Source organism: Cnephaeus nilssonii (assembly GCF_951640355.1).
Source record: "Cnephaeus nilssonii genome assembly, chromosome: 12".
NCBI lineage: Eukaryota > Metazoa > Chordata > Mammalia > Chiroptera > Vespertilionidae > Cnephaeus > Cnephaeus nilssonii.
The window spans coordinates 25,649,076-25,674,758 of NC_137083.1; the positions used below are offsets into that span (position 1 = coordinate 25,649,076).

The window sequence follows — 25,683 nt, forward strand, 5'->3', positions numbered from 1 at the left end:
GGACTGCTGGCTCCCAACTGCTCACCTGCCTGCCTTCCTGATTGCCCCTAACCACTTCTGCCTGCCAGCCTGATCACCCCCTAACCACTCCCCTGCCAGCCTGATTGATGCCTAACTGCTCCCCTGCCAGCCTGTTTGCCCCTAACTGCCCTCCCCTTCAGGCCTGGTCACCCCTAACTGCCCTCCCCTGCAGGCCTAGTCACCCCTAACTGCCCTCCCCTGCAGGCCTAGTCACCCCTAACTGCCCTCCCCTGCAGGCCTGGTCCCCCCCAACTGCTCTCCCCTGCAGGCCTGGGTCCCCCTCAAGTGTCCTTCCCTGCAGGCCCAGTCACCCCCTATTTCCTTCCTCTGCCGGCCTGGTCACCCCTAACTGCCCTCCCCTGCAGGCTTGATCACCCCCAACTGCCCTTCCTTGCAGGCCTGGTCCCTCCCAACTTCCCTCCCCTGCCAGCCATCTTGTGGCAGCCATCTTGTGTCCACACGAGGGCAGCCATCTTTGACCATATAGGGGCAGCCATCTTGTGTGTTGGAGTGATGGTCAATTTGAATATTACTCTTTTATTAGATAGGATAGAGGCCTGGTGCATGGGTGGAGGCTGGCTGGTTTGCCCTGAAGGGTGTCCCGGATCAGGATGGGGGTTCCCTTGGGGCATGGGCGGCCTTGGTGAGGGGCCTGTAGTGGTTTGCAGGCTGGCCACGCCCCCCAGCGACCCAAGTGGAGGCCCTGGTGTCTGGGATTTATTTATCTTCTATAATTGAAACTTTGTAGCCTTGAGTGGAGGCCAGGGCTGGCCACGGTGTGCGGGAAGTTTGGCTTCCTCCATTGTTGGGGAAACCCAAGGCTCCTGCTTGCTCTGTGTCCACAGCCATCTTGGTTGGGCTAATTTGCATACTCGCTCCTGATTGGCTGGTAGGCGTGGCTTGTGGATGTAGCAGAGGTATGGTCAATTTGCATATTAGTTTTTTATTAGATAGGATGCTGGGTTCTAATGCTAAAAACAATGCTATGAGGAAATAAATCAGATGCAGTGGTAGGGGTCTGGCCGGCCTCATAGCCACAGGTATCTGAAAAGAACCACTGGCACCATGGGCTCAGGGAAAGGCAAAAGGACAAGGGCCTGGTCTGGCCTCGGCAGAAAACGATTCCTTGGAGGAGCCCAATGACCTCAGGAACTTCAGCGATGCAAATGTCTGCCTAGTGCTGGCCTTTTTTTTTTTTGTTCTTACTAAATCTTAAATTAATATTTGAAGCAAAAAAAAAATCTTTTGTGGTTTTCCTCATTCTTATCTTTTAATCATGCTCGTTACATTTTTCTATTTTAAAATATTTTATGTAGTCAGGGGTCAATGGTGGGAAAAAGGGAACATATGTAATACTTTCAACAATAGTTTAAAAAATATTTTATGTAGTAAAAAATGTTGACCATATGTGTAAGTCACAGAAAAAGGATTTTTTTTTTAAAAAGGATGCTTATGTACTTACTATCAAGCCTACAAAATAATATTAGCATTTTTCAAGCCCTCTAGGCCCCATTTCTAGTTGTAGCCTACATGTTGGCAATCATATGAAACTACCTTTGCCAGTAGCTTTATTTTTATTAATAAAATTGAATATTTGTGTTCACCAACCTTTGGGTTTCCTCTTTTGAGAACTGACTGCTTATGCTTTTTGTCCATTTAGTTGTGTTTTTCTATTATTCATTTGAGTTCTTAAGTATATTCTGGATAGCAACCTTTTCTCTTAAATATATGGGCTACAAATATCTTCTCTCAATTTTTGGCTTCTCTTTCTAAGTTCTTAATAATGTCTTTTGAAGATTAGATTTTCTTAATATTACTGTGGTCAAATTTATCAAACTCTTCATATGATTTGGAATTCTGCATCTTAAGAAACCATATAAACATTCTCCTACATTTTCTTCTAAAGGGTTTAAATATAGCCTTTCATATTTGAATCTTTAATCCATTTGGAATCTATTTCATGAAAGCTGTGAGCTCAGGTCCAATTTCATTTTTCTCTATATGAATGGTTACTTTTCCTAGCACCATTTGCTAGTCTACCCTTTCTCCACTAATGTGCGGTGTCAGTTCTGTATTATTCTCAGATTGGCACACGTGGGTCAGTCTGTTTCTGGACTCTACTCTGTTGCACTGGTCTACTTGTCAATTGCTGAGACTACACCTCAGTCTCAATCATTATTCCTTTCCAGTGAATCCTGGCATCTGAAAGAACAAGTGCCCTGGCATGTATTACTTCAGGAGTATCTTGACTACTCTGGGCCAAGTGTTGTTCCATATATGTTTTAGAAACAACCTGTCAAGTTCTAAAATAATAATAATAATAAAGACCCCATTTAAATTCTAAGCAAACCTGTGTGGAATATACTAGTATAGATCAATTTGGCATAATGGCATTTTTTATAATTTCCTACCTCTTCTGATTTATATAGGTCTTCTTGAATGTCTTTCCATAGGTCTTCAGGTATCTTGTAAATAATCGGTATCTTGTAAAAAAAAATCAGAGATGCTTCGACTACAATGATAACACATGACCCAGCTCCTGTTTTGCCTCAATACTGTCAGTGGGTCATAATGCTTACAGAATTAAGTATAAACTCTTCTTCAGGCATTGAAAGCCTACAGTTACTCCAAGAATATCCTATGGCACAGCATTAACATAAGGTTCCACCTTTAACATAAAGTCTACAAATCAGGAAAGTATTATTCCATTTTTATTCGTTTTTCTCTTTTCTTCAAACTCCCTCTCATCTCTTAAAATGTATCTTGTCTGTCTTATATCAAACCCTTTATTATTTTCCTCACCCTTGGTCCCAGCCATCCTACAAATCATATACCTTGTTGCACACTGAACAGGCCCAAACACTGTTCTTTTTGCCTTGTAGCCACCCTTCCTCTTACAAGTCAGTGTGCCACCAGGCTTCCAGCATCCCAAGTAACTTTTTTAAAGGGGTGGTACTTACTTCTGACCCCTCACGATAGGATATTCATAATCTGCCTTCATATAGTTTCTACTATATGAAGTATCAGTCCTTGTCTTTCTTTCAGTATCTCTATGGAATATGCATACTTTTTCTTTAAAAAACAGCCTTTAAAATACTTGAAGCCGAAAATGGTATTATCATAAAGATCCTGGAATATCTAGAAACTTAGGAAAAGCTGCTGTTTAGGTGACTTTTCTAGGGAATCTAATCCAACTAAGACTCTAACCGTTTCTCCTACCAGGATCTCTCTAACATGCCTGTTCTCTGCATTTAGTCTAATGCTGACTTAACTAGCTGGGCAGCCACGGGTGTATTTGGTCAGTTCAGGGCACTTGGATACAATGTCGAGAACTCTATAAACCAGAGTCATCTGTAGACGTGAAACACGGCAGTAGGAAAAAATTATTTTTCACATCCTGGAACACATGTAACATTGTATTTGTCCAGTACACGACCGCGCACTCGAAGGGATTTAGGGTTTGTTATGGCTCTTGATGAAAAATAATTGCTATATTTGCTTTATAAAATATTATAAGAAAAAAGCATTCAAGTATATTAAGTAATATATGTTCTATCAAAAAATTAATGAGATATTTGAGTGGCTTAGTTTATAGAGAAAACCAAACAAATGATGTTCAGTTATAACTTTAATGGGGTAAACTTGTGCATGGTTGGAAAAATGGTTTTGTCAATAATTCAATACTGAGAGCCACATAATGAATCCATCCCAGCTGGGGAGCTCTGTCCTAGAAGAACATGTGTGCATGCGAAGAACTGGCGGCTTATCTGCTCTTCCTTCCCTCTTTCCTTTCTGACTCCTTCACTCTCCCCTTCCTTTCTCCCTTCACTATTGCATCCTAACATCGTTTTCATTGACCTATAATTGATAATCCTTTTGCTTCAATGAGCCGCCTGGAGGCCTGAAAATATGCTAATCAACTCATCCTATCAGTGAAACATCCAGTGCTTAGAAAGCAACTCAGAACTGGACAGTGCCCAGGAGGCAGAGCACTGAGTCTGAGGGGCAGGAGCTGGGGAACTGACTGCAGCCACTGGACCCCTCCTGTTGCAAAAATGTGTTTGTTGGAGGGATCCTTAAATGCAGAATGGCCTGTATTTGGTCCACATTTCACTTCCTTTTCTAAACCTCTAGGACTTCAGCGTTCCCTAGCAACAGAAGCAAAGGATCAATTTAGAAAAGTGCTTTCCAGAGCATTCCTATCTAGTTCCTGACCAAGCCATTTAGTTTGAAATTCTAGGAGATTTATCACCGACTGTCCTCAGCAGCGACACTGGAAGAGCACCTCTTGATATGTGTACTACTAACATCGGAGATGACAGATTCCACCTCTACTGCACAAGCAGGGATGAGTTTCAGCAAGAATTAGTAGTCCCTGCATCTCACGGTGAACTGACACTGTTGCTAGGGAAACTGATAATTATGTGGCAAAATGGAGGGTATAGAAGGGAAGAAGGGTTCAGAAGAAATGTGAGGTTTTGCTCTAAATCAGGATGCTAATAGTACAGTTTGTTGATCTTCTGCAGTCATATAATTTAATAAATACCATTAATTATATGTTTGACAAGAGACAGATTTCTGAACTGAGAGAAAGGAACAGAAGTGAGTCGGAGGCTGGAGCGCTGCTGGCCACAGGTCATACCTTGTTCACACCATTCTGGGACACGTGTTTATTATAAGTGCAACTGCTTTTAGGAATTACCATGTTCCAAAACATGTTGATTTCTGACATTTTATTTTAGAAATCAATCTTGCAGAGTTCCAGACATAAACATTGTAATTCTCTAAAAGCTCTAAAGAACTGCCTTTTTTCACTTCATTGACTAAGTCATACAGCCTCACAATACCCTTTAGGTGGGAAAGAAGGAAGTGTTACTATTTATATATAATAGACAGTAAAACCCACCCCACTGAGTTGAATGACCTTAAGGAAGTCACATGGCTCTTCAGTGAATGGTAATGCTGGAGCTAAATACTCACATTTAAGCTGCCCAGGAGGCATTATATACAGATTATATCTTATTAAGGGAAAACCCAGAAAAAGGATATAAGCTCAGTGAATGGACTCAAGTCTCAGGCTACCACTTCAGTTTTAAATGAAGATTTCTAATACTTTTCATTTTTAATGGCTAAGCGTTTAGTTCTACAAGTTAACGATATGATCTAAACACTTGTTTATAAAAAAGAAATCTCATGGGGGCGTTTTACTACACGAGAAAGACCATCTAAGAGTCAAACAGCTGTCAGGAGACAGCGTTGCTGCGGGTCCAATCCCTGCCTGCAATCATCGGCTCTCTCATGACATTGCTGCTGTATATTCTCTTATTTCCCTTTCCCCCCAGGGATTACTGGGGATCTATTTTAACCAAAAGTTTTATAGCCCCCTATGTATTTATAAGTATAAATTTGTATGTATTTTTTAATCTATAAATATACTATAGATATTAAGACATTCCTTTACATTCATATACACACAATTTATGTATAGGTGTGTATGTATGCGAGAAAATCAGTGATTTATTTATGGTTAGTGTATGAAAGAAGACAACCATTTATATAGAAAATGTTTCCAGTATTTTGGTCCCATTATTTGGTCTTAAACAGAATAAAAGAATGAGAATTACATATAGGACAGCAAGAGAAAAGCACAAAACTTATGTAGAACCTCTTAACTCAACAAATTCCAAGAGCTGGAAGTAGTTATAAAAAAGATCGTTATTCTAGTGATTTAAAAATTTCAAACCTTACTCATTAATAGATAAGTAGTGTAGCTCACTGGAAATGAACTATCACTTCAAGGCAATTTATTAAGTCTATCAATAGTATGATGGTTTTAAAATAATATTTGGGCTTGCGTAAGTTGGAATTTTGTTTCTTACCATCAAAGCATTTACTTCTGATAAGACAAGTGCTAAATGATAAGTTCCTATTTTGATAAACCTTTTCTTCTTTCCCATGGTAGAAAGGCATTTTTAACATTTAAATCCCTGGATAAGAAAAAGAATGTAAAGCCAAATTTTACAGTCACTACAAACAATGTTTGTCTAAACAAGGGTTAGACAAACCTTGACTCAGGCCATCTGGACAAGACATCTGCTTGACATCCACGTTCTCCATGGTGTCTCCCTTAGAGACTTCTCCAAGAGACGTTCTCCTCTCAAAGATGTTGTTGTTGTTGTTCACTTGAGTCCCATTTTGCTTCAGCAGCCTGAACACCTCAACCTCCAAATCTCTAATCTGAGAGAGAAAAAAAAATCCATTTTTAAAACTCGAACCCAGCACTCCTCTCCAAGTACTAGGCAAAACCATCCTATTATTTTCATGGCTTTGGCACATCACTCACCCTCACTTGCAGGCCTTGAACTTCCACAACATGAGCCTTTTCCAAATCTTCTATTTTCTTTCTTTCTGCTTCCTGTCTCTTGATGAAATCAAGTTCTCTGAAGAAGAAAATAACAGCTCTGATTGCACCAAACACTCCAGAAACGAGGAAACATGTGAACGTGGTTATTGGAATCAATAAACTACACAGTGGGATAAATAACTGGACAGCTATTTACATAAATAAAATTCAATCATAGTTAGAGAAAACATATATAGCAATGAAAGCAAATAAAACACTTTAATGCAGCACAAAGTAAAGAAAAATGCCTTGATTCTGCTTACTATGATTTTCATTCGCAGCTCCTGATTCTAGAGCACCCATACATTTTAGAGCTAATAAACCAATGATCCACCTTGAGTAATTTAGTGGAAATAATTACATGTCAGGTGGTGTCACTATTAGCCTTTTAAAAAATTACATTTACAGAGTAATATATCTAGCAAAATGGTGAAACTGAATAGTCAAAGAAAATTATAGTAAGATTGATTCCTATGAATGACGGTGGAAAGGGCTGGATGGGTCATAAAAACCGAGGGGGAGTTGTCATTTATTACCCTGAGGATAACAGGGGGAGAAGGAGAAGTATCTCCATTTTGAGAGCCTGGACTATAAAATATGCAAATTTATCAAAACTTACAAAATTGTTACATGACAGTTATATTTTTGGCAAGAAAAGTGAAAATAGTGATGTACTGAATTCATTGTTACAAAGAGCAATCCCCCCCCTTTAAACAATACACTTTTTACAGAATTTTCTTTTAAATATTGAAAACATTATTTCCATGATAGGAAGTAACTGAGATATGGTGAATCTTACATATACTGGTATACTTAGCTTCTGAGGCTTGGCATGGTAGGCCAGAAGAGGGCCCGGCATTCCTTTTTAATTGTTCTAGCTAGCTAGCAGTAACTGATGAAAAAATCCAGTACAAATCTCCCTCGTCAGTCTCCCTGAAATTACACCGAGATCCAACAGATGGAAGCAAAGCAGCGTCCGCTCGAAAGAGCTGTTAAATTCAAGAGCAGACTGTGGTGCGGGTCTCTTACTGCAGGGAAGTGGCAGGGCAGGGGGTCTTGCTCGTCAATGTGGATACCCTCCGTAGTGGGGACATCCTGCAGTGACTGAGTCTAAGAACGGAGACGGGAACAGCCTCAGCAAGGCCCCAATTGCTGCTCCGCATGCACTACGGCCAACGGTCCTGCCCGACTTCAGCGAGGCTTCCTGCTTCTGAGTTACAGGGATGTTTCAAGAAGAGTAGAGATTTCAAATGTTTTCACAGTAACTATCAATGATTAACGATCAAAGGAACTACTTCATGGTGTAACTGGCTGCCAAAAAAATGATAAGACCAAGTATAATCTCCTAAAAAAAAAGGATAAAACTATTTTCCAAAACTTATGTATATATTTGCTCTAACTATGCTTCTTATTGGGATAAGTCTGAGGTCCTCTTTTCTATCCCACGAGATATCACAAGATTATTGGATATAAACCTTTTTTATATGCATACTATTTTTTAGTCATTAGAAGTGCTTACTTTTGTTGAAAATCCTTGATCAATTTCTTTGCCTTGTTGTATTTCTTTTCCAAGGCCTGATACTGGCTTTGAGTCTCTTTGAGGTGTTCGTTTACTGTGTGGCATAGTGTTTGAGCCTCGATCCAGTAGCTCTCCAACTTCAACATTCTTTCTTTATTCTCTTCTATATTCTGTTGGAGTTGAGTTTTTTCTAGTTCCCACCTCACTTTCTCATTTTCTGCTGCCTGCAGCTGGATAAAAAAAAAAAAAAATGTCAAGATAAAGATAATCTGGGTACTTCTGTACCAAAAATTCCCCACATTTTAATAGCATGGTTTTGATTAAATTCAATTGTTAGATATACTCAATCACCAAACACCTTGAGATGAGAAGCGAAAGCATTATTTTCATTATTTTATAGATTATAAAATGGAAGCCTTGAACAGTGAAATGCTTTGTCCAAGGCCGCACATCTGATAAATGACAAAACATGTGGTTGACTCCAATTCCCATTATCTTCCCATCACTGAATGTGGTCTGAAATTCTGCGAGCAGTAAAAAATGTTTTAGAGTTTGACTAGTTCTAGTCAATGAATTTCAGCAGGTTTTCCTTTAGATATTTTTTAAAAAACATATAATATGTTAAAATTTAAATGAAAAGGAGAAAGGGACAGAAGCACGGAGTGGCCTATTGGTTGGCGGGGAGGGGGACACTTGAGTGGTTTAGATTTGAACCCAGTTGTCACTATTAGCCTTTAAAAATTAATTAAAATTTTTCAATTACAGTTAGATCTTTTTTTTTTTTTAAATGTATAATATGTAAAAAAGGGAGGGAGGAGAGACAAGCTGGAAAGGAGAAAGTGGCAGAAGCACAGTGTGGCCTGTTAGTTGGCAGAAAGGGGGCGCTCTGGAGTCATTACATTTAGATTTGAGTCCTAGACCGGCCACTACCAGCCTTTTTCCCCATTTTATTTATTTTTTTAAATTAATTATTTTTTTAAGTTACAGTTTACATTCAATATTATTCTGTTTTAGTTTCAGAAGTACAGCAAAGTGGTTAGTAGTTCTTTACAAGTGTTCCCCTCCCCCATGCTTCAGGCAGCCCACCTGGCCGCCAGGCACAGCCATCACAATGTCTTTAAATCTTGGGCAAGTAACTTAAGTTCTCTAACTAGCACGTGCTTGGCACAGCTTCTTGCGCATAATAATAATCTGATAAATGTTAGTTATTTTTATTTTGTTTTTATCCCTTTTGTTGATATTATTACATCCTTTATTTCAATTGACATGAACACAGTTTTTAGCTCATTTTGCTGGCAGTGTTCAGAGCTTTATAAACCCCAATCTGCAGGAAAGTATAAAAGATAATGTAAGTAAAAATATAAATAATTGTTGAATTAATTTACATCCCTCCAGTGGAACAGAAAGGCAGCTTCTTATTTCTGCTTCTAGGGATGGTTAGGAATAGATAATAGTATTCCCACCCCCTCATTTCTACAGAAACTCAAGGCTGATCCTTTAGGTGAGGGGTCCAAGGTCATTTATTCACAATAACTATCTGACCTTTAAACAAGTGTTTCATCTATTTCACACACCTCCTTTAAAGTTCAAAAGCATGCAGAGTCATTATAAATTATTTTCAAATTCCAAGACATTCCAAAATCATACAGCATTCAGCAAATTTAAAAATGTTATATATATTTTAAACTACATATATTGGCAAAACAGATTACAAAGTAAAAAGTAGTAAAAAAACATTTCAAAATTAGGCATTGTGTTATCAACAGAGACATTAAGAGTTATAGTAAAGTAAGCTAATCTGTGGATATTATATGCCAATATAATAATGAGAAAAATATAAAACACTAATTTATAGGATTTTCTAAATTCAATGTTTATAGTCTAAAACATATGCTTTGTTAAAGCACTTAAAATCACAGGGGAATCTTTTCCCTAATTGTAACCGACAATTAAAAAAACACTTTTATTCTTCCATTCTATGCCAAGAAACAATAGCAGCTTAAAACAGGACTGGGATTTTACTGCATCTTTTAATAAGCAATGTTTTGCACTCAAGTTGTTTATTTACCAACCATCACTAATTTAAAAATTATTATTCACAGAGCTTGGCTGATACCATGAATGATGTATAGGCATGTTTTGACTAAAGAGCTACAGAGTTATTAGCTGGGAATACCATTTAACCAAAATAGCCTTGCTAATTAATCTCCATTTAAAACACATGGAAAAACCAAAACAAGCATTCAATGTGAACAGAAAAACAGATTGTTAATGGTGGAGGAGGAATTATGACTTAATTTTAAAAATACCATGAATACAATAAAGAATATTGTTTTTAAAGTAATTCAAAAGATATTTTTAAATCTCTGAAACTACATATTTGATGAAACTACACACAATTCTAGGAATGAACAACTACCTTACAACTTACCAACTAAAAAAAATGCCCTTTTGAGTCTTACAAATAAACTAAAAAATACATAAAACCTTTCATCATGACCTGTTTTTCCCCACAAATTTAAATAATGTGAACTAAATGACTAAAAATTTCCAGAAGCATCTGGCACCTACAAGCAACTATTCATATGTCATATTAAATTTCATGATATTTAATTATTAGAAATTGACATTTTTTTCTATGCAAAATTAATGTGCTATGTTAAAATACATTGTTTCTGAGGAATAAGCGAAAAATAAATGATTAAACCTATCTAAAATAAATCTACCTAAAATTAAAAAAAATAATAAAATAAAAAGAGATACAATATAATAACTTGTGCATAAGGAATTAGTGGTCAAAATGTAATTGAGATTCATGAACCATTAAAAATATTCACTTTTGGGGGAAAGCTCCGAGGAAACTACATATGTGTAAATATGTATTTTTAAAATATTGTGCAATTCTCACTAAGGGGGTACAGGGGTGCTCACACCCCGTGGTGCAACTCGCACTGCCAGATTCATCCATGCACCTAACAGTGGACATGAACCTGTGACATTTGTATTCTTTCGAAGGTACGGGAACAAATCCTTTAGTCCCACGGCTGAATTTATTCATAGCCTCCGAAGTTTAAAAAGTACAATTCAAACTCCATGTATTGACTGTTGCGCTTACCTTGGTCTTCAATTTTTGAATCTCTGCTTCTGTAACTGCATGTTTGATTTGCAACTGAAAATTGAAAAGAAAGAAATATCGGAACTAAGAAAGTCTATCTATATTTTTCAAGTCTCAGCAACAAGAAGAATATCGCGTTGCACAGCAGAAGGCCTAGAAAAGTGCTGCCAGGCAGCAGGTTGTAAATTAAAATGCCCAATGCGAAAAATGACTTACTAGGTGCAAACTAATGATACGCAGGGTCTATGGCCTACACTCCCTAACAGAGGATTAAGTTACGAATTTAATTGATCAGGGACCAAAGAGAAGACAACACATTTGCTTGCTTCCTTTGCAGCTCTTCTTTAGGATGTGAATACCACGCAATGGTTTCCTTGCAGTCCTGGGACTGAAAAGCATAAGCTGGAAAGTCAGCCAGTGGCTGTATGAAGGTGCCATTCCAAAGCTGGAGGACAGGTGGCGCTGTGGTACCGCGAGTCACTAGGCTGAGCAGCTCTTTTGCTGCAAAGGGGGAGCCGAGGATGATGCAGATCTACAGCGAAATCGGTGTTTATTTTTTAATTGCAGGAAAGGTACAGATCTAGATTTCTGTCCTCCAAAATATCTACTTCTGTTGAAAACCAGGGCTTCAAAAGCTTCGGTTACAGTTTATTAGCACGAGAGCCCCTCCATTTACATTTGTTTTGCTTCTCCCCCCACCCCACACCCCTACCTCCCACCTTTTTTTTTTTTTTTTCCTCTGTGAAGGAAGAAAACAACACACTCATTTCCTCCAGGGATAAATACACCAACATTTACGGAAAACAATATGTGGGTTGACAACCTCCTCTCTCAGATCCTTGGGGCCAAATGGCGTTTGGAATTCAGCATTCTTCCAATTTCAGAAAGGTAGAAAGCAGCATTTTCCATAAATCGCTATTACCCACAGCAGGTTCTGTGGAGGCACTCTGTAATCAAACCGACGAATATTTTTGCGTATGACTATTTCCACTAAGTGAGGGAAATAGAAATTGTAAATAATATCCTGTCGGCTTGAGTCACGTTTACCCCCAAATGCGTTTGCCACAAAAGAATTTTAGAAATCTGTTTTCAGACCGTATTGGACTTGGGATTGAACAAAAGGGACTGTAAACTTCTAATATTACTGTAATCAAATAAGCCTAAGGTTTTCTTATCAGAAAGCCTGATGGAAGGATAGAAACGCGAACCTTTGGAGGTGACGCCGCCTCAGAAACCTCAGCTCTCTCTTTAGTTTGTAACCTGCATTTTCTTGATTTTGACCTGGCCACTAAAGGCATATGGGAAGAATGAAGAGGGAAAGAAGTCAGAATCAGGCCCAGGTTGATTTAATATCCGTAAATGCCAAAGAATAAAAGCTCAGACCCTGAGAGCCCCGAGCTCCTAGCAGAGAGCTCCGGCCTGGGCGCTGCCAGGGCTCCTGCTCGGTTGAAAGCCCTGGGGTCTGCACTGCTGCCGCGCTCACTGCTCCCTGTCCCGTCCTGAGGGGTGACCTTGACAGCTGTTTGCATCTGGTTCTGCCCCACGCACGCACATCACTTATCTTCCTCTCCCGCTTGGGGGACCTGGCCACTCCTGCGGTCTCGCCCGCCCGCGTGGCTCTTGCGCTTTTCACCCTCCCTGGTTCCCCTGGGCCTCTGCACTCCACCAGTTTCCAGAGATGAAGCACTCTCCCCGGGATGAGACATCTGGGACCCCACCATGCCAGGCACCCCAGCCTCACACACTCCAGGGCCCAAGTGGACACTCCAACTGTGGGCCTTACGATGAACACAGCCCTGCAGAACGCCCATCCTTATGCTGCTGCGCTCACGTGAGATGGAAAACTAGGCTCCTGGCCAGACACTGGCCCGGTCCAATGCTCACAGGGAACTGCTGTTACAACCAGGACTTGGAGCCTTGATCTTCTGGTGCCTGACCCAGTGCCATTTCATTAGAGATTAATTCAAAGGCGTTTATGAAAGAGCTGTTTATGTGCAAGGTGATGTGAAAATAACTCTTTCTCCTTCTAATAAATACCGCTGTTAATCAACCCTACCAATATGAATTAATAAACTCAAATGGCAAAAGTGCTTAGATGTTAGACATGATACATTAATTATGCATAAACATGAATATATTCACGCACGCACACGTTCACACGTATATGGCTATAAGGAATTATTTTCCATGGAGACCTTGCACTTCAGTGTGCACGCACTTGGGCACCCGGCAAATCCACGTGCCTAACTGGAGTCTGTGCGATTATTATTGACAAGATCAAGTCCTTGCTCGTTCTACCACGTGCCAAGTGTGAAGAGTGCAGCAGGTCCTCAATGTCCATTTCACTGTGGACGGTTGTTTCACTATAATATTGATGAGCTACCGAACTTAACTCATTTTTATCAGTTAGTCGCAGTTCTAAGAACCTACCTACGACGTTAAATGAGGACCTACTGTAGTTAAGTGACATGGATTGAATTCACCTCAGGCCTATCATGTAATGATGTTGGAAAAACTATTTTAACCTCTCTGACCTTCATTTCCCCCATCTGTAAAATGAAGTTCCTCATAGTTCCTTATTGGAAGATTAAATGAGATAACCCATGTAAAGCTTTTAGCACAGTTGTTAATAAAATAATCAGCCCTCTATAAAGTTAGCCAAGATTAAGAAAGAGTGATCAGAAGAGGTCAAATATGATTACCTCAATGCCACTTGTCAGTAAAGAAGTGTTATTAATGCTGTAAAATGTCACACCTGAAATAAAACGGACACCTCTGGTTCTATCTGAAGGGTGGCAAGAGTGAAAAGGGCAGATCTTAGAATGAACACTGCAACGATGGGCGAGTGCAGGTTCTATTTTCTCAGTGGTAATCCCTGTAGGAGAACCAGGCGCACTGCACGCACCGTGTCCAGACTTTGGATTTTCTCTGCTCAATTACTGTGGCCTCTAGCAAGCTGCTTCTCTGGGCCGCAGCTTCCCATTTGAAAAATGAGGGGCTGGATGGGAAGAACTCCAGGGCCCTTGCAAGTACTATAGGTGTGACATTTATGAAATGGAGAGCCCAGAGATGGTTGTCATGGTTGCAGAGTCTAGAAATTCCTGTCCAAAACCAGCATTTTCATTCCTATGAATGTACGTGACAGAGTAACCCACTGATGTGTGGGGTAAACTTAGGACAACAGGCAAGTTGGTCTTCAGTTACCCCACCCCTCCTACCTCACCGAAATGGGTAACAGAAGAGAGCTGAACTCATTAGCAGAACCCTGATAAAAGTTTCGAGTGTTCCTAAATGCAGCCAAATGCTTTAGATACAAAAAAAAGCAGAATGAAGTAATTATTTAGAAGATGGACAAAAGTTTTGGTGCAAAGTATTCTTAGTATTGACAGGCCTAAAATTACAGATATGCGATTATTTTAAACCTGTATGGACATTAAAAGAATTTCTACAAATTTATCACTATTAACAAGAAAGCATCTATACTAATAAAAGCCTAGGTGGTGTCTTGCCCTCATGTTGTCACAAGATGGCCACCACAAGATGGCTGCCCCCATATCATCACAAGATGGCTGCCACAAGATGGCCGGCAGGGGAGAGCAGTTGTGGGCGATCAGGCCAGCAGGGGAGGGCAGTTGGGGGCAACCAGGCTGGCAGGGGAGGGCAGATGGAGGCGACCAGGCCAGCAGAGGAGGGCAGTTGTGGGTGATCGGGCTGGCAGGAGAGCAGTTAGTCAATCAGGCCAGCAGAGGAGGGCAGATGGGGGCAATTGGGCTGGCAGGGGAGCAGTTAGGCATTGATTGGGCCAGCAGGGAAGTGGTTAGGGGATGGTCAGGCTGGCAGGCAGAAGTAGTTAGGGGCAATCAGGCAGGCAGGCAGGCAGGCAGGCGAGCCGGTAGGAGCCAGCAGTCCCAGATTGTGAGAGGGATGTCCGATTGCCGGTTTTGGTCTGCAGGGATCAGGTATAAACCGGCAGTTGGACATCCCCCGAGGGGTCCCAGATTGGAGAGGGTACAGGCTGGGCTGAGGGACACCTAGTAAAAAATAAACTAACTGAACTCCTTCATTTTATAGAGAAAGAAAGTGTGTTTTAGTAGCTTAAGTTGCAGAGCTAACAAGTATCAAAGCCGGGTTTTATAAATTCACTCCATGGTTTTTTCCATGGGGACCCTTTATCTTTTTTATCATTTCCTTTAGCATTGCCCATGTGTCAGAGGGAAGCAAGACAGGCACTATTAATCACATTGTTCAGATGGGGAAAGGGGCTCAGAAGTTACGTGGCTTCTTCCAGGCCCCAGATGCAGGTGGTCGAGTGGAAATTACCCCAGGTCTGATGCCCCCGCCTGTGTTTCCCCCTTCCCCGTGCACCTAATCTGAACCAGTTCTGGGATACATTTTTTCATTTAAACCTCACAAAAACCCGGCAGCATATGTCATGGCTGTCACCTCCAGATGAGAACGTATTCTCTGACTGGAAACCAGGGGTTACTCTGGTGGCCTCTGAGTATCCTGACACCGACTACCAAGTGCTGCCCAAGCATCTACATGCTAGGTTGGCATCAGACTTCTACTTTACATCATGTAATGTCAGCCTAAAACAATGAAGCTTGTCCCACTACATTTCAGGAAATAAAAATATTAAACCCAGCTAATGATTATTTCTGTCATGATAATTAGACTGTCCCATTCTCAGTATGGGAAAGTCATGAAAACTATAATCTCCACAAGCACTTAAACATTAAGATGTATTCTGAGAAATAAAAGATCTAGAGCAGTGGTCAGCAAACTCATTAGTCAACAGAGCCAAATATCAACAGTACGATGATTGAAATTTCTTTTGAGAGCCAAATTTTTTAAACTTAAACTTCTTCTAACGCCATTTCTTCAAATTAGACTCACCCAGGCCGTGGTATTTTGTGGAAGAGCCACACACAAGGGGCCAAAGAGCCGCATGTGGCTCGCGAGCCGCAGTTTGCCGACCACGGATCTAGAACTTAAGAATTAGGAAATTCTGGTATAAAGTGACCAAGAGGTGAAACTGAGTAAAACTATGTATGGTACGTATTTTATTAAGTTAACTGGAAACGTCAGTTTTTAAAAATGTGACAATTAAATTTTAACAACAATCATGTCTTGGAAACCAAGACTGTATCAAAAACTTCTATATGGAACATTCAAATGATATTGCTTTGTTCTTAATATTAAAAACTATAGAACTAGAGAATACTTTTTAAAAACCTGAAGATAATCCCTAGTAAAAATCAATAAACATAAAAAAGTAGAACATAAAACAAGATGAGCTCAATTAGACCTTGAATAAAAACAATAAATTTGTAACAATTTAAATTGCTAGATTTTCTTAGATAGTATTTTTAAATTTTACAATAAAGATAGAAATTCACACGTGAAACCTATGTGATCATGTCGACCAATGTCACCCCAATAAATTAAAAAAATAAAAAAAATAAAAAATTTACAATAAAACAAAATGCAATTAGGTTTCTGCTAAAAGTAGTGTGTTTATCCAGTAACTATAAACAAAAGTAGCACATTATTAACATCAGGTAAATAATACTGAAAAAATGTTAAGTCAGCCCTGGCAGGGTGGCTCAGTTGGTTAGAGTGTCTTCCTGTATACCAAAAGGTTGCAGGTTCGATTTCTGGTCATGGCACATAACCTACGTTGCAGGTTCAATCTCTGGTTGGGGTGCAACTGATCGATGTATGTCTATCACATTGATGTTTCTAATTCTGTCTTTCTCTTCCTCTCTCTCTAAATCAATAAAAACATATCCTTGGGTGAGGATTAAAAAAGTCTTTTAAGTCATATTTTATGTGCTTTCAACATAATATTGAAATAGATAACACAATACATTATAATGAGGTGTAATTTTACTAAATGGCTCTGTAAGTTAAATAGGAAAAATTAATAAGGATATGGAAGGTATAAAACACATATCACTTTTATCACAAATACCCATATTAATCTATAATAAAAACATTACCCTAAAAAATAAAAACATATAAAAACAATATTATCTGACCAGAATGTAAGAAAACATTAAATTAATGCAAAAAAATACAAATTAAAAACTGTTTCCTCATTTATTCAAGTCAAAGCAAAATGAAAATAGTAAAAAATGAAAAATATAGACTTATTCGCAAAAAATGATGACAAGAAGAACGCATATGTAAACTAAAATGAAAGCTGTGGTCAAAGAGAGAGAAATACATAGCTTTAAGTGCTTTTGTATTTAAACAATAAAGTATTACAATAAATTGTTTATTGCAATACAATAGAATAAAAGAAATTAAACATTCCTAAGGACAATAATGCAATTAATAAAAATAAATAAAAGTGGAAATGACTAAATTATGTAGGAGAAAACTTCCAGTTTAGTACAACATAGCAAACTAACAAAAGCTATTTATTGTCTTGCCTGAATTCAACTTTAGAGATGCCAAAAGGGGAAAAAAGGAATACTAATGGGCTTCAGGTTGTCATTCATCAATTAACAAAAAGCTTGTGAGACAGAACACAGATGTTTCTAGACATTTGAGGGGAAAATGAAGATCTGAAGCAGGAAAATGTCAGCAACCAGAGGTAAGCCTGCATCTAGAGGTAAATCAGAGACAATCTATTTCATTGCCCTGAATTCTAGGTATCCTGGCCACTAACTCAACCTTCGGTTCCATGTGGTAAAGGAGCAGCACTAGAACAAGGGTGAATGAACATCAGGGCAGGACTGAAATCCTATAAAGCTGGGAAGAAGTACAGGTGTGTAGGAACTATTTGTTCTGTAAAAGGCACACCTATAAATATAATTAACCGAAACTCCTGAAATGCAGAAAAACTAGAGAGGAGAAGCAGATGAGAGTATGCTATGGCTGTTATTTTGTTAAATGTTAATGACAGAGCTATCGATCTGTTTTCTATAATGCCAGGAGAAAATAACTAAAGGCTGAGTCAAAGTAACTGAGAAAAAAATCTCTAGAAAAATAGAATAAAATGTTTAACTTGTAGGCAGCAGATGAAAATTTTATGTATCTAATGACAAATAGGTAAACAGATAAAACAAAAACAAGAAGAAAACATGGAAATTGTAAAATATGAAATAATTCAGAAGATTTAAGTTCTAATATTAAAATGATCAAAGTAAATATAAATAGGTTAAACTCACCAATTAACTGACAAAGACTCCCAGGGTAGTTAGTACAAAGATAAGATTTAGGAATAGGTGGACTAAAGAAAACAGATTTGAATGAGAAGGTACAGAATGACTAAAAACAAAAAATATATAGAAAATAAATGCTTTGAAGTAAATATGAAGAAAAAGAAAGGCAGTGTTGAATTTTTACTATCAGATAAATTAGAATTTGGGGTAAAATGCATCATAAGCTACAAGAGAGGTGTTACAATAAATCAGGAAGTTGTCACAAACCTGAACATATATGTACATAGCAACAAAGATTTAAAATATATAAAACTATAATTGACAGAATTATAAGAAAAAAACCTGTAGCTTTTGATTTATCATATGCTTTTCAAAATCAGTTGATAAGACAAAATGCAAACTGGGCTATAGAAAAATGTGCTTGTATTATTACTCTTATGTAAATGAAAAACATATATTTTTCACACCCAAACATAGAATATAAGTGCTTTTTGCATCAATGAGGAATATTTAAACAAACCTGTTTATGAATTAAACTATAAAAGCCTTGAAAATTCTAAACAGCTATTATTTGGAATATCTTTTCTGACCAGAGTTAGAACCCAATAACCAAAGAATAGCAAAATATAGTTCTAGAAAGTAAATATAGAAAGTAAAATATTCCACTAAATAATTTTTGTTAAAGAAGAAATCCTAGCCCTAGCCGGTTTGGCTCAGTGGATAGAGTGTAGGCCTGCGGACTGAAGGGTCCCAGGTTTGATTCCAGCCAAGGGCACATGCCTGGGTTGCAGGCTCTATCCCCAGTAGGGGGCATGCAGGAGGCAGCTGATCAATGATTATCTCTCATCATTGATGTTTCTATCTCTCTATCCCTCTCCCTTCCTCTCTAACATCAATAAAAATATATATTAAAGAAAAAGAAGAAATCCCAAAAGAAAATAGATCAAAGTGATAATGGCATTCTAAATGTAAACAATTGTGACATGTAGCTAAAATAATATTCAGAAAAAAATTATATATGCAAATTATATTTACAAATACTTACAGAATGCAGGAGTTATCAAAAATAAATGTAGTAAGCCCAATTGATTAATACCAATAAAGGAGATAGGATGACAAATAAAGATATTGGTAGGAAGTAATAAAATAAGTATTTTAAAAATTTTTAAAGTATTTTTTAATTTAAAAATAAAATAGGAATATAAAAGATAACATTACAGATAAAATTCTAGAAAAAACAACTAAAAAGTGAAACTATTCAAATAAAGAAAAGAAAGAATAAAAGAGTAACTAACTATAGATATTAAAGATTTCAGTAACTTAAAATATTACAAAATGTGTTAATAAATATGAATGCCTAGGAAATACATTTGAAATGTATTCTTGAGAAATGCAAATATATCAGAATTGGCCCAAGAAAAAGCTGAAACCTTGAGTATTAGCTATTATAAAAGGTATTTAAAATCTTCCTCCACAAAGGCACAGATGGTTTTATAGCTGGGTAATGACAAACTTTCAGGGAACAGTAATTTCTACCTTATGCAAGTCATTAAGTCTCTTATTAAAGTCATTTCTGAAAATAGAAAAGTAAAGAAACCTTGTTAACTTATATCAAAGCGAATATAACCTTTGTGGCAGCTTTTGGTTAATCCACTCTAGTGAAGACTTTCTGTTACAGGTGGGCACTTATGTAACTAATAAGGGGACTATAAATTTTTAGAGATCAGAAAAAAAAGACTTGAATTAAACAGTTATATTCCATAAGCTGGGATTAAAAGAGTCAACGTGACAAAAATGCCAGTTTTCTGCAAGTTAATTTACTAGTTTAATGTAATTACAATCAAAATTACAGAGAAGTTTTTTTCCAAGGGAATTAATGAAGTGATTCATATGTTTTCTTGGATAAGTTGAAAAGTAAAGGAATATCTGAAGTTAGATAGACCGGATTTATTCCATCAATGTTTAACACATCCTACCTAATAATAGACAAATATGCAAATTGACCGTACCTTCGCTATGCCCGCGATTGGCCAGGAGGCGTGGGGGGGCGGGACTCGGGGGGACCGATTGGCCCGGCGGGACGCTGAGCTCACGTCACCAGCAGCGGCTCGAGCTCAGCGTCTGCGCCATGGCTGTGCTGCGGCACAGAAGGGGCCTCTGGGGCAGCGAGCTCATGTCCCACCGCGGACCATCGAAAGTGGGGGAGCTGGGTGCCTGTCCGCTGGTGCACCAGGCCTTTCAGAAGCCTCTGGCACGGCGAAGGCTTCTGAAAGGCCTGGTGCCTGAGCGGACAGGCACCCAGCTCCCACGCTTTTGCTTTTGATCGCTGGTGCACCAGGCCTTTCAGAAGCCTTCGCCGCGCTGGAGGCTTCTGAAAGGCCTGGTGCACCAGCGGACAGGCACCCAGCTCCCCCGTGATCGAAAGCGAAAGCGTGTAGGGGACCCTACACGTGCATGATTCAATCATGCACTGGGCCTCTAGTATTCTAATAATATTTCAGCAAAGAATGAGAAAATGGAACAGAATATAAAAGCCAAAAGCAGTCTAGAGTGTAAAAACACAAATTCAGTAGCTAATGATGCCGAACCTCCAACAAGAGGAAAAGGGGTAAATAAATTAGTGTTTAAGGAAAGTGTGAGCCACCTTATTAACTATTTGAATAAATTGAGCTAAGGTACTTGTCGTGTTGTACACAAAAGTTTCCAGTTTATGCTTGACAACATTCATTCACCAAATATTTAACCACTGTCTGCCCAGGACTGTGCAAAGGCTGAGGGTCCAACAGTGAGCAAAGCCAGAGGAGCTTAGGGTCTACGAGGGAAGATACAGAACAGGCCCAAAGCAGCACTGACTGAGGTGTCAGTGTGAAGTGCTTTGCCCAAATAGCATGGCATGTGCTTTTGCTTGAAATAATGTAATTAAGAGAAGCCTCTGTAATACTGTGAGACTTTGTACAGATTCCAATACAGCATGACTATCCACCTCCACCCCAGGTTTTGTGCATAATCTTATGAAAAATATCTGGTGCTATACAGTATTTGGGCGTGTATGTTAATCACATAACCAGAGTTAAAACTGACAGTGGCGCTGCATGAGATACGGATACTGTGTAAGAGTGCCATGTAGTTGATACTCAATGGCAATCTCCCAAATATGTTAAATATAAAACATAAGAAAATCAACAAATTAGAAGTGAAATGGTGTGGTATTTGGTTTGAAGATGTCAGTTAATCTAGAAGTCCCTTATAAGAAATGGTCCTAAGATAGGCGCTGTTGTAAGGGAATGCTGAGTTTTGTGATCATTACAGAATAGGGTACTGTGTTGTACTGAGACAGTCACACCTGATTTAGAACTAGGAATGGTTATAAATCATATGAAAAATCCATGTATTTTGCCTCAAGGACTCTGTGGACTATATGAATGGAAATGGTTCCACCTAGCAATAACGGGTGGAAAGGAATGGACACTCTCAATTCATAAGTACATTTCTGCACCAACCAAAAAAGCCATTCTGGTTCAACTTGGCATTAAATATCACAAGCCCCCAAATATTCATATTCTTTGATTTAATAATTCCAGTGTGAGAAATTATCCTAAAGACAAGTGCAAAGGGATTTACTGCAATTTTACTTTTAATAATAATAATCGTAAGACCTGGAAGTAAAGAAAATATTCCCAAAAAAGGAATTAGAAAGATAAATCATGAAAAATCCGTAAGATGGAATAGTGAAGCGGCATTAGTTACAGAAGAACATTTGGTGACATGGGAAAATCCTAACACTACAAATTTAAACATAAAGAGTAGGAATTTAACACACTCTATATTATATAATCCCAAATACCACAACATTGGGATTATGAGAGATTTTTTATATTTATATAATTTTGCATTTTCCAAAACTCTAAAATGAACTTAAGTTTGTTGGTTTGTGTGTTGTTGTTTTTTTACATAAAAACTTATACTTGAAAAGTATATTCACCTTAATACTGGTCTCAAAGATGTAAATTTTGTCACAGGAATTAAAAAGGTAAGTCAACATTTTATTTTTTAGTTATTTATTTTTTAAAAATATATCTTTATTGATTTCAGAGAGGAAGGGAGAGGGAGAGAGAGAAAGAAACATCAATGATGAGAGAGAATCATTGATTGGCTGCCTCCTGCAAGCCCCCTATGAGGGATTGAGCCCGCAACCGAGGCATGTGCCCTTGACCAGAATTGAACCCGTGACTCTTCAGTCCTCAGGCTGACACTCTACCCATTGAGCCAAACCGGCGAGGGCAAGTCAACATTTTAGGCATATAAAGCATAACATCAGAATGTATAAACTTGACCTATTTATGATATAGCAAAATTAAAAATTCCAAATGAAAATTAGAAATTACAAATAAAATTAGTAATCACGAATCTGCAATTATCAAATTTACTTTTCAAGTATAGGACAACATTCCCCCTCTCCCCGTCCCCAGAAGTGGTCAAGTCCCTACCAGACTTGAAACCACAACAGTGGTTTTCGAGCCTCAGTGCTTCCTGGTTATTTGGGGAGGCTGTAAATAATAACATACTGTACTTGTCTTCACAATGGAGGATGTTCCCTAAAACAATGAAGAATAAACTGCCTGTGGACCCATTCACCACTCTTTCCCTTTTAGGTCTTGGGGTTCTGAGTAGTTTCAGACAGCTCCTGCCTTGAGAGCACTGATCTCAGGTTTCAAGATGGCATCTCTCAGACCCCCCTGCCTGTCTTAGACCCGGGGAGGTATCAGCAGAAAGAGAGAAGGGACTGGGTATACATTACCCTTACCCCCAAGATGCAGTTTTTAGCAGTGGCTGCATCATACAAAGCTGCAGATGTTGAATGGCCCCCTTTCCAAAAAGGTCACCTCCCTCTTTACCATCAAGCCAGCAACAGCTTCACCTTCCCTTGGTAGTTCAACTAGCTTTGTTCCAAGTTCATTCACTACACTTTCTTCAGTTAAACCATTTGGTTATGTCACCTGACTGCTGTTGGGACCTTGTCTATTTTAGGAAAAGGAAAAACAACAACTTTTAAAACCACTGTCTTAAAGGAAAGCTTATCACCAGGTCCACAAATGTCTATAAAACTGAAAAAATATAACATGAACTTATCATGAAAACTGCACATTTAAACTACAGTTTGAAATTATGGAATAGGCAAGTTGTAAGCTGTCACTACGACAAATAACAAGGGTTTAAATTAATGATTATGGAAAAAGGTCCACTTAAAATTTACGTTGAAATTCAATGTGATTCAAGACAATCCTTTATAAAAAGGCTCTATTTTGAAAACTGATAAATCTTACTACATTTATCAAACAAAAATACATACTTAATAATTAAATGGACGGGTATAAAAAGTACTTTGCAGACCAGCAGCTTACCTCTTTGAATTTGTGACTGAGCTTGGTTGTGTCCAGGTCTGACGGGGAAAACATGTCCTCATTCTCGGGCAGCTCGAAGACTTCAATGGCCATGTCACTGCCGGGAAGGGTGGGTCCTTCCTCATCCTCCTCTTCATCGGTGGCATATTCTCCTGTCTGGAAGGAAGGGGGTTTCAGAACTCTAGCTGCCCTCCCCCAGGGAGAGACGGGTGATTTGAAAATATTTTTTATGAAAGAGAAATAAAGTGGTAAAAGTGTAAGTAGGCTTTTAAGTCAAGCATGCCTCATGCAGCCAATGTTATAAACAAATGTTAGTTTAAAAACTCAAAGTGACATGTCTATGCCATGTATAAGAGCATTTCTGAAAAGCTACTATCATCAGCAGCATCTCTAGTATAGCAACAAGAGTTGTTTTTAATCGAAGTATTTGATGGTTTTATTAAATAAAACAATTCCTTAAAATTCTCACCCAATACTAGGCACACGGAAAAAGGAAGGGGAGATCAAAAGATTCACAGAGTTGAAAGGAACCTTAATTAAATCCTGCACAAGTTTAGTAGATGAACTCACCTAAGCTTTAGAATTCAATCATTCTGTCTCATTTATTTAACTAATGTGGTTAACTACTGACCTAAAGGATAACCCCAAGGTTTCTAAGTTTACAGTCCACATGAGTGTACTGTTTTGCCTGCAGAGGACTTTGATAAATCTTAGCATTTTGTCAATGCTTAAAAAAGGAAAAAGATTCACATAATATTCTAGGTTTTCAGTTTTTCTTGAGAAAGCCAACGACCTGCCAACATAGGCACGTTGTAACATGATTAACAATTGGCCAGAGTCAGCAGTAGTTACCCCTTTTAGCTGGGTCACACACTTTCTAATACACTCCAACGTCTGTAACTCCATATTGTTCCAAGCTGTTACCTTCCCGCCTTCATGATATCCGCAGGCCCCTAAGGTATCTGAGTCCATGACCCCTGGAATAAATGTTCCTCCTCACCACTAACTTCCTTAACATTAAAAGGTAGCTCTGCTCCTGGCAACATCAGGCTATGAGATGCTAATTCCAAATAATAACTGTTTGAAATCTACAGCTTATGATATAATTGAAAGATAAATCACCGATTCAATGAAAAACAAAGTTCATTTAATTCATCTTTGCTCCTTCAGGTAGTTCCATCTAATACATAAAACAGATAGGAAGTCATATTGCCTTTAAAAAAACTTTCATAAACAGTGTAGTGAGTGATCTATTCTTTTGGTTAAATACATTTAGCATCTGATTGCTTTTTTCTTTTTGTCTTTTGGTTCTGTGCTATGTTCTTGCTAGAGCTGAAACTTCATTTCTTTTGCTATGTTTGCATCTGAAAGAAATATGGTCATGAACCTCAATGTAATAATTCCTCATGTCTGGAAGACCACTATTAAACTGCCATTCCGACTTCTTTTGAGGTAAAAAAAAAAAAATTGTAGAATTCTCATAGGTCTCAGTCTCTGTGATTGTCTCTGAACCTGCATTCTGATTCTAAGTTTTCCACATTTCTCTTAAATCATGGAGCCCAGAAGTAGACAAAATTTCTAGTAAGGGATCCGAGGACCATTGATCACAATGAACTAACTGTCTCGGCATCCTTCAGACTCTACTTCCCACACAGAGGTTATTATCATGAAGACCTTGACTTGGGTGGCATTTGTGTAAAAGTACCTGGAAGTCTAGGACTCCTCCGAAACCAGTTTATAAAAAGTCCAAGCTATAAATACCATTCCCAGTGTCCTAAGCCCTGACAGGAAAGGTAGCTGAAGAGTGGGGCTGGTTGGTTCCAGAGAGCTCCCACTTGTTGGTATAATTAGATCCTACAAATCTTAAAGAGTAAAAGAACTCTTACTCCAGATTTGATACGTTTTTCTTTTCTGTGATAGCCTGTAAATTAATTCACCTCTAATTTCTATATGTATTTAGAACCAATAGGAACTTTATAAATCCAGCTGATGTTAATCCGTGGGAATGTAGCAGGGCTGGTACATGCACAATCTCAAGAAACCTTGCTGAG

The 25,683-nt window shown here is 38.5% G+C and overlaps 1 protein-coding gene across 14 annotated transcripts in view; it reads right to left on the bottom strand.

Moving 5' to 3' along the window:
- PPP1R9A (protein phosphatase 1 regulatory subunit 9A) overlaps nucleotides 1-25,683 on the bottom strand; it is a 235,822-nt gene that overhangs the window by 36,628 nt on the left and 173,511 nt on the right. For all 14 annotated transcript variants that reach the window (XM_079785686.1, XM_079785695.1, XM_079785685.1 and 11 more), the window contains 5 exons: nucleotides 23,633-23,788; nucleotides 11,059-11,112; nucleotides 7,944-8,173; nucleotides 6,365-6,461; nucleotides 6,087-6,258 (listed from right to left, as the gene is read on the bottom strand). In XM_079785686.1, coding sequence (XP_079641812.1) covers nucleotides 6,087-6,258; nucleotides 6,365-6,461; nucleotides 7,944-8,173; nucleotides 11,059-11,112; nucleotides 23,633-23,788 — 709 coding nt within the window. The remainder of the gene's footprint in view (nucleotides 1-6,086; nucleotides 6,259-6,364; nucleotides 6,462-7,943; nucleotides 8,174-11,058; nucleotides 11,113-23,632; nucleotides 23,789-25,683) is intronic.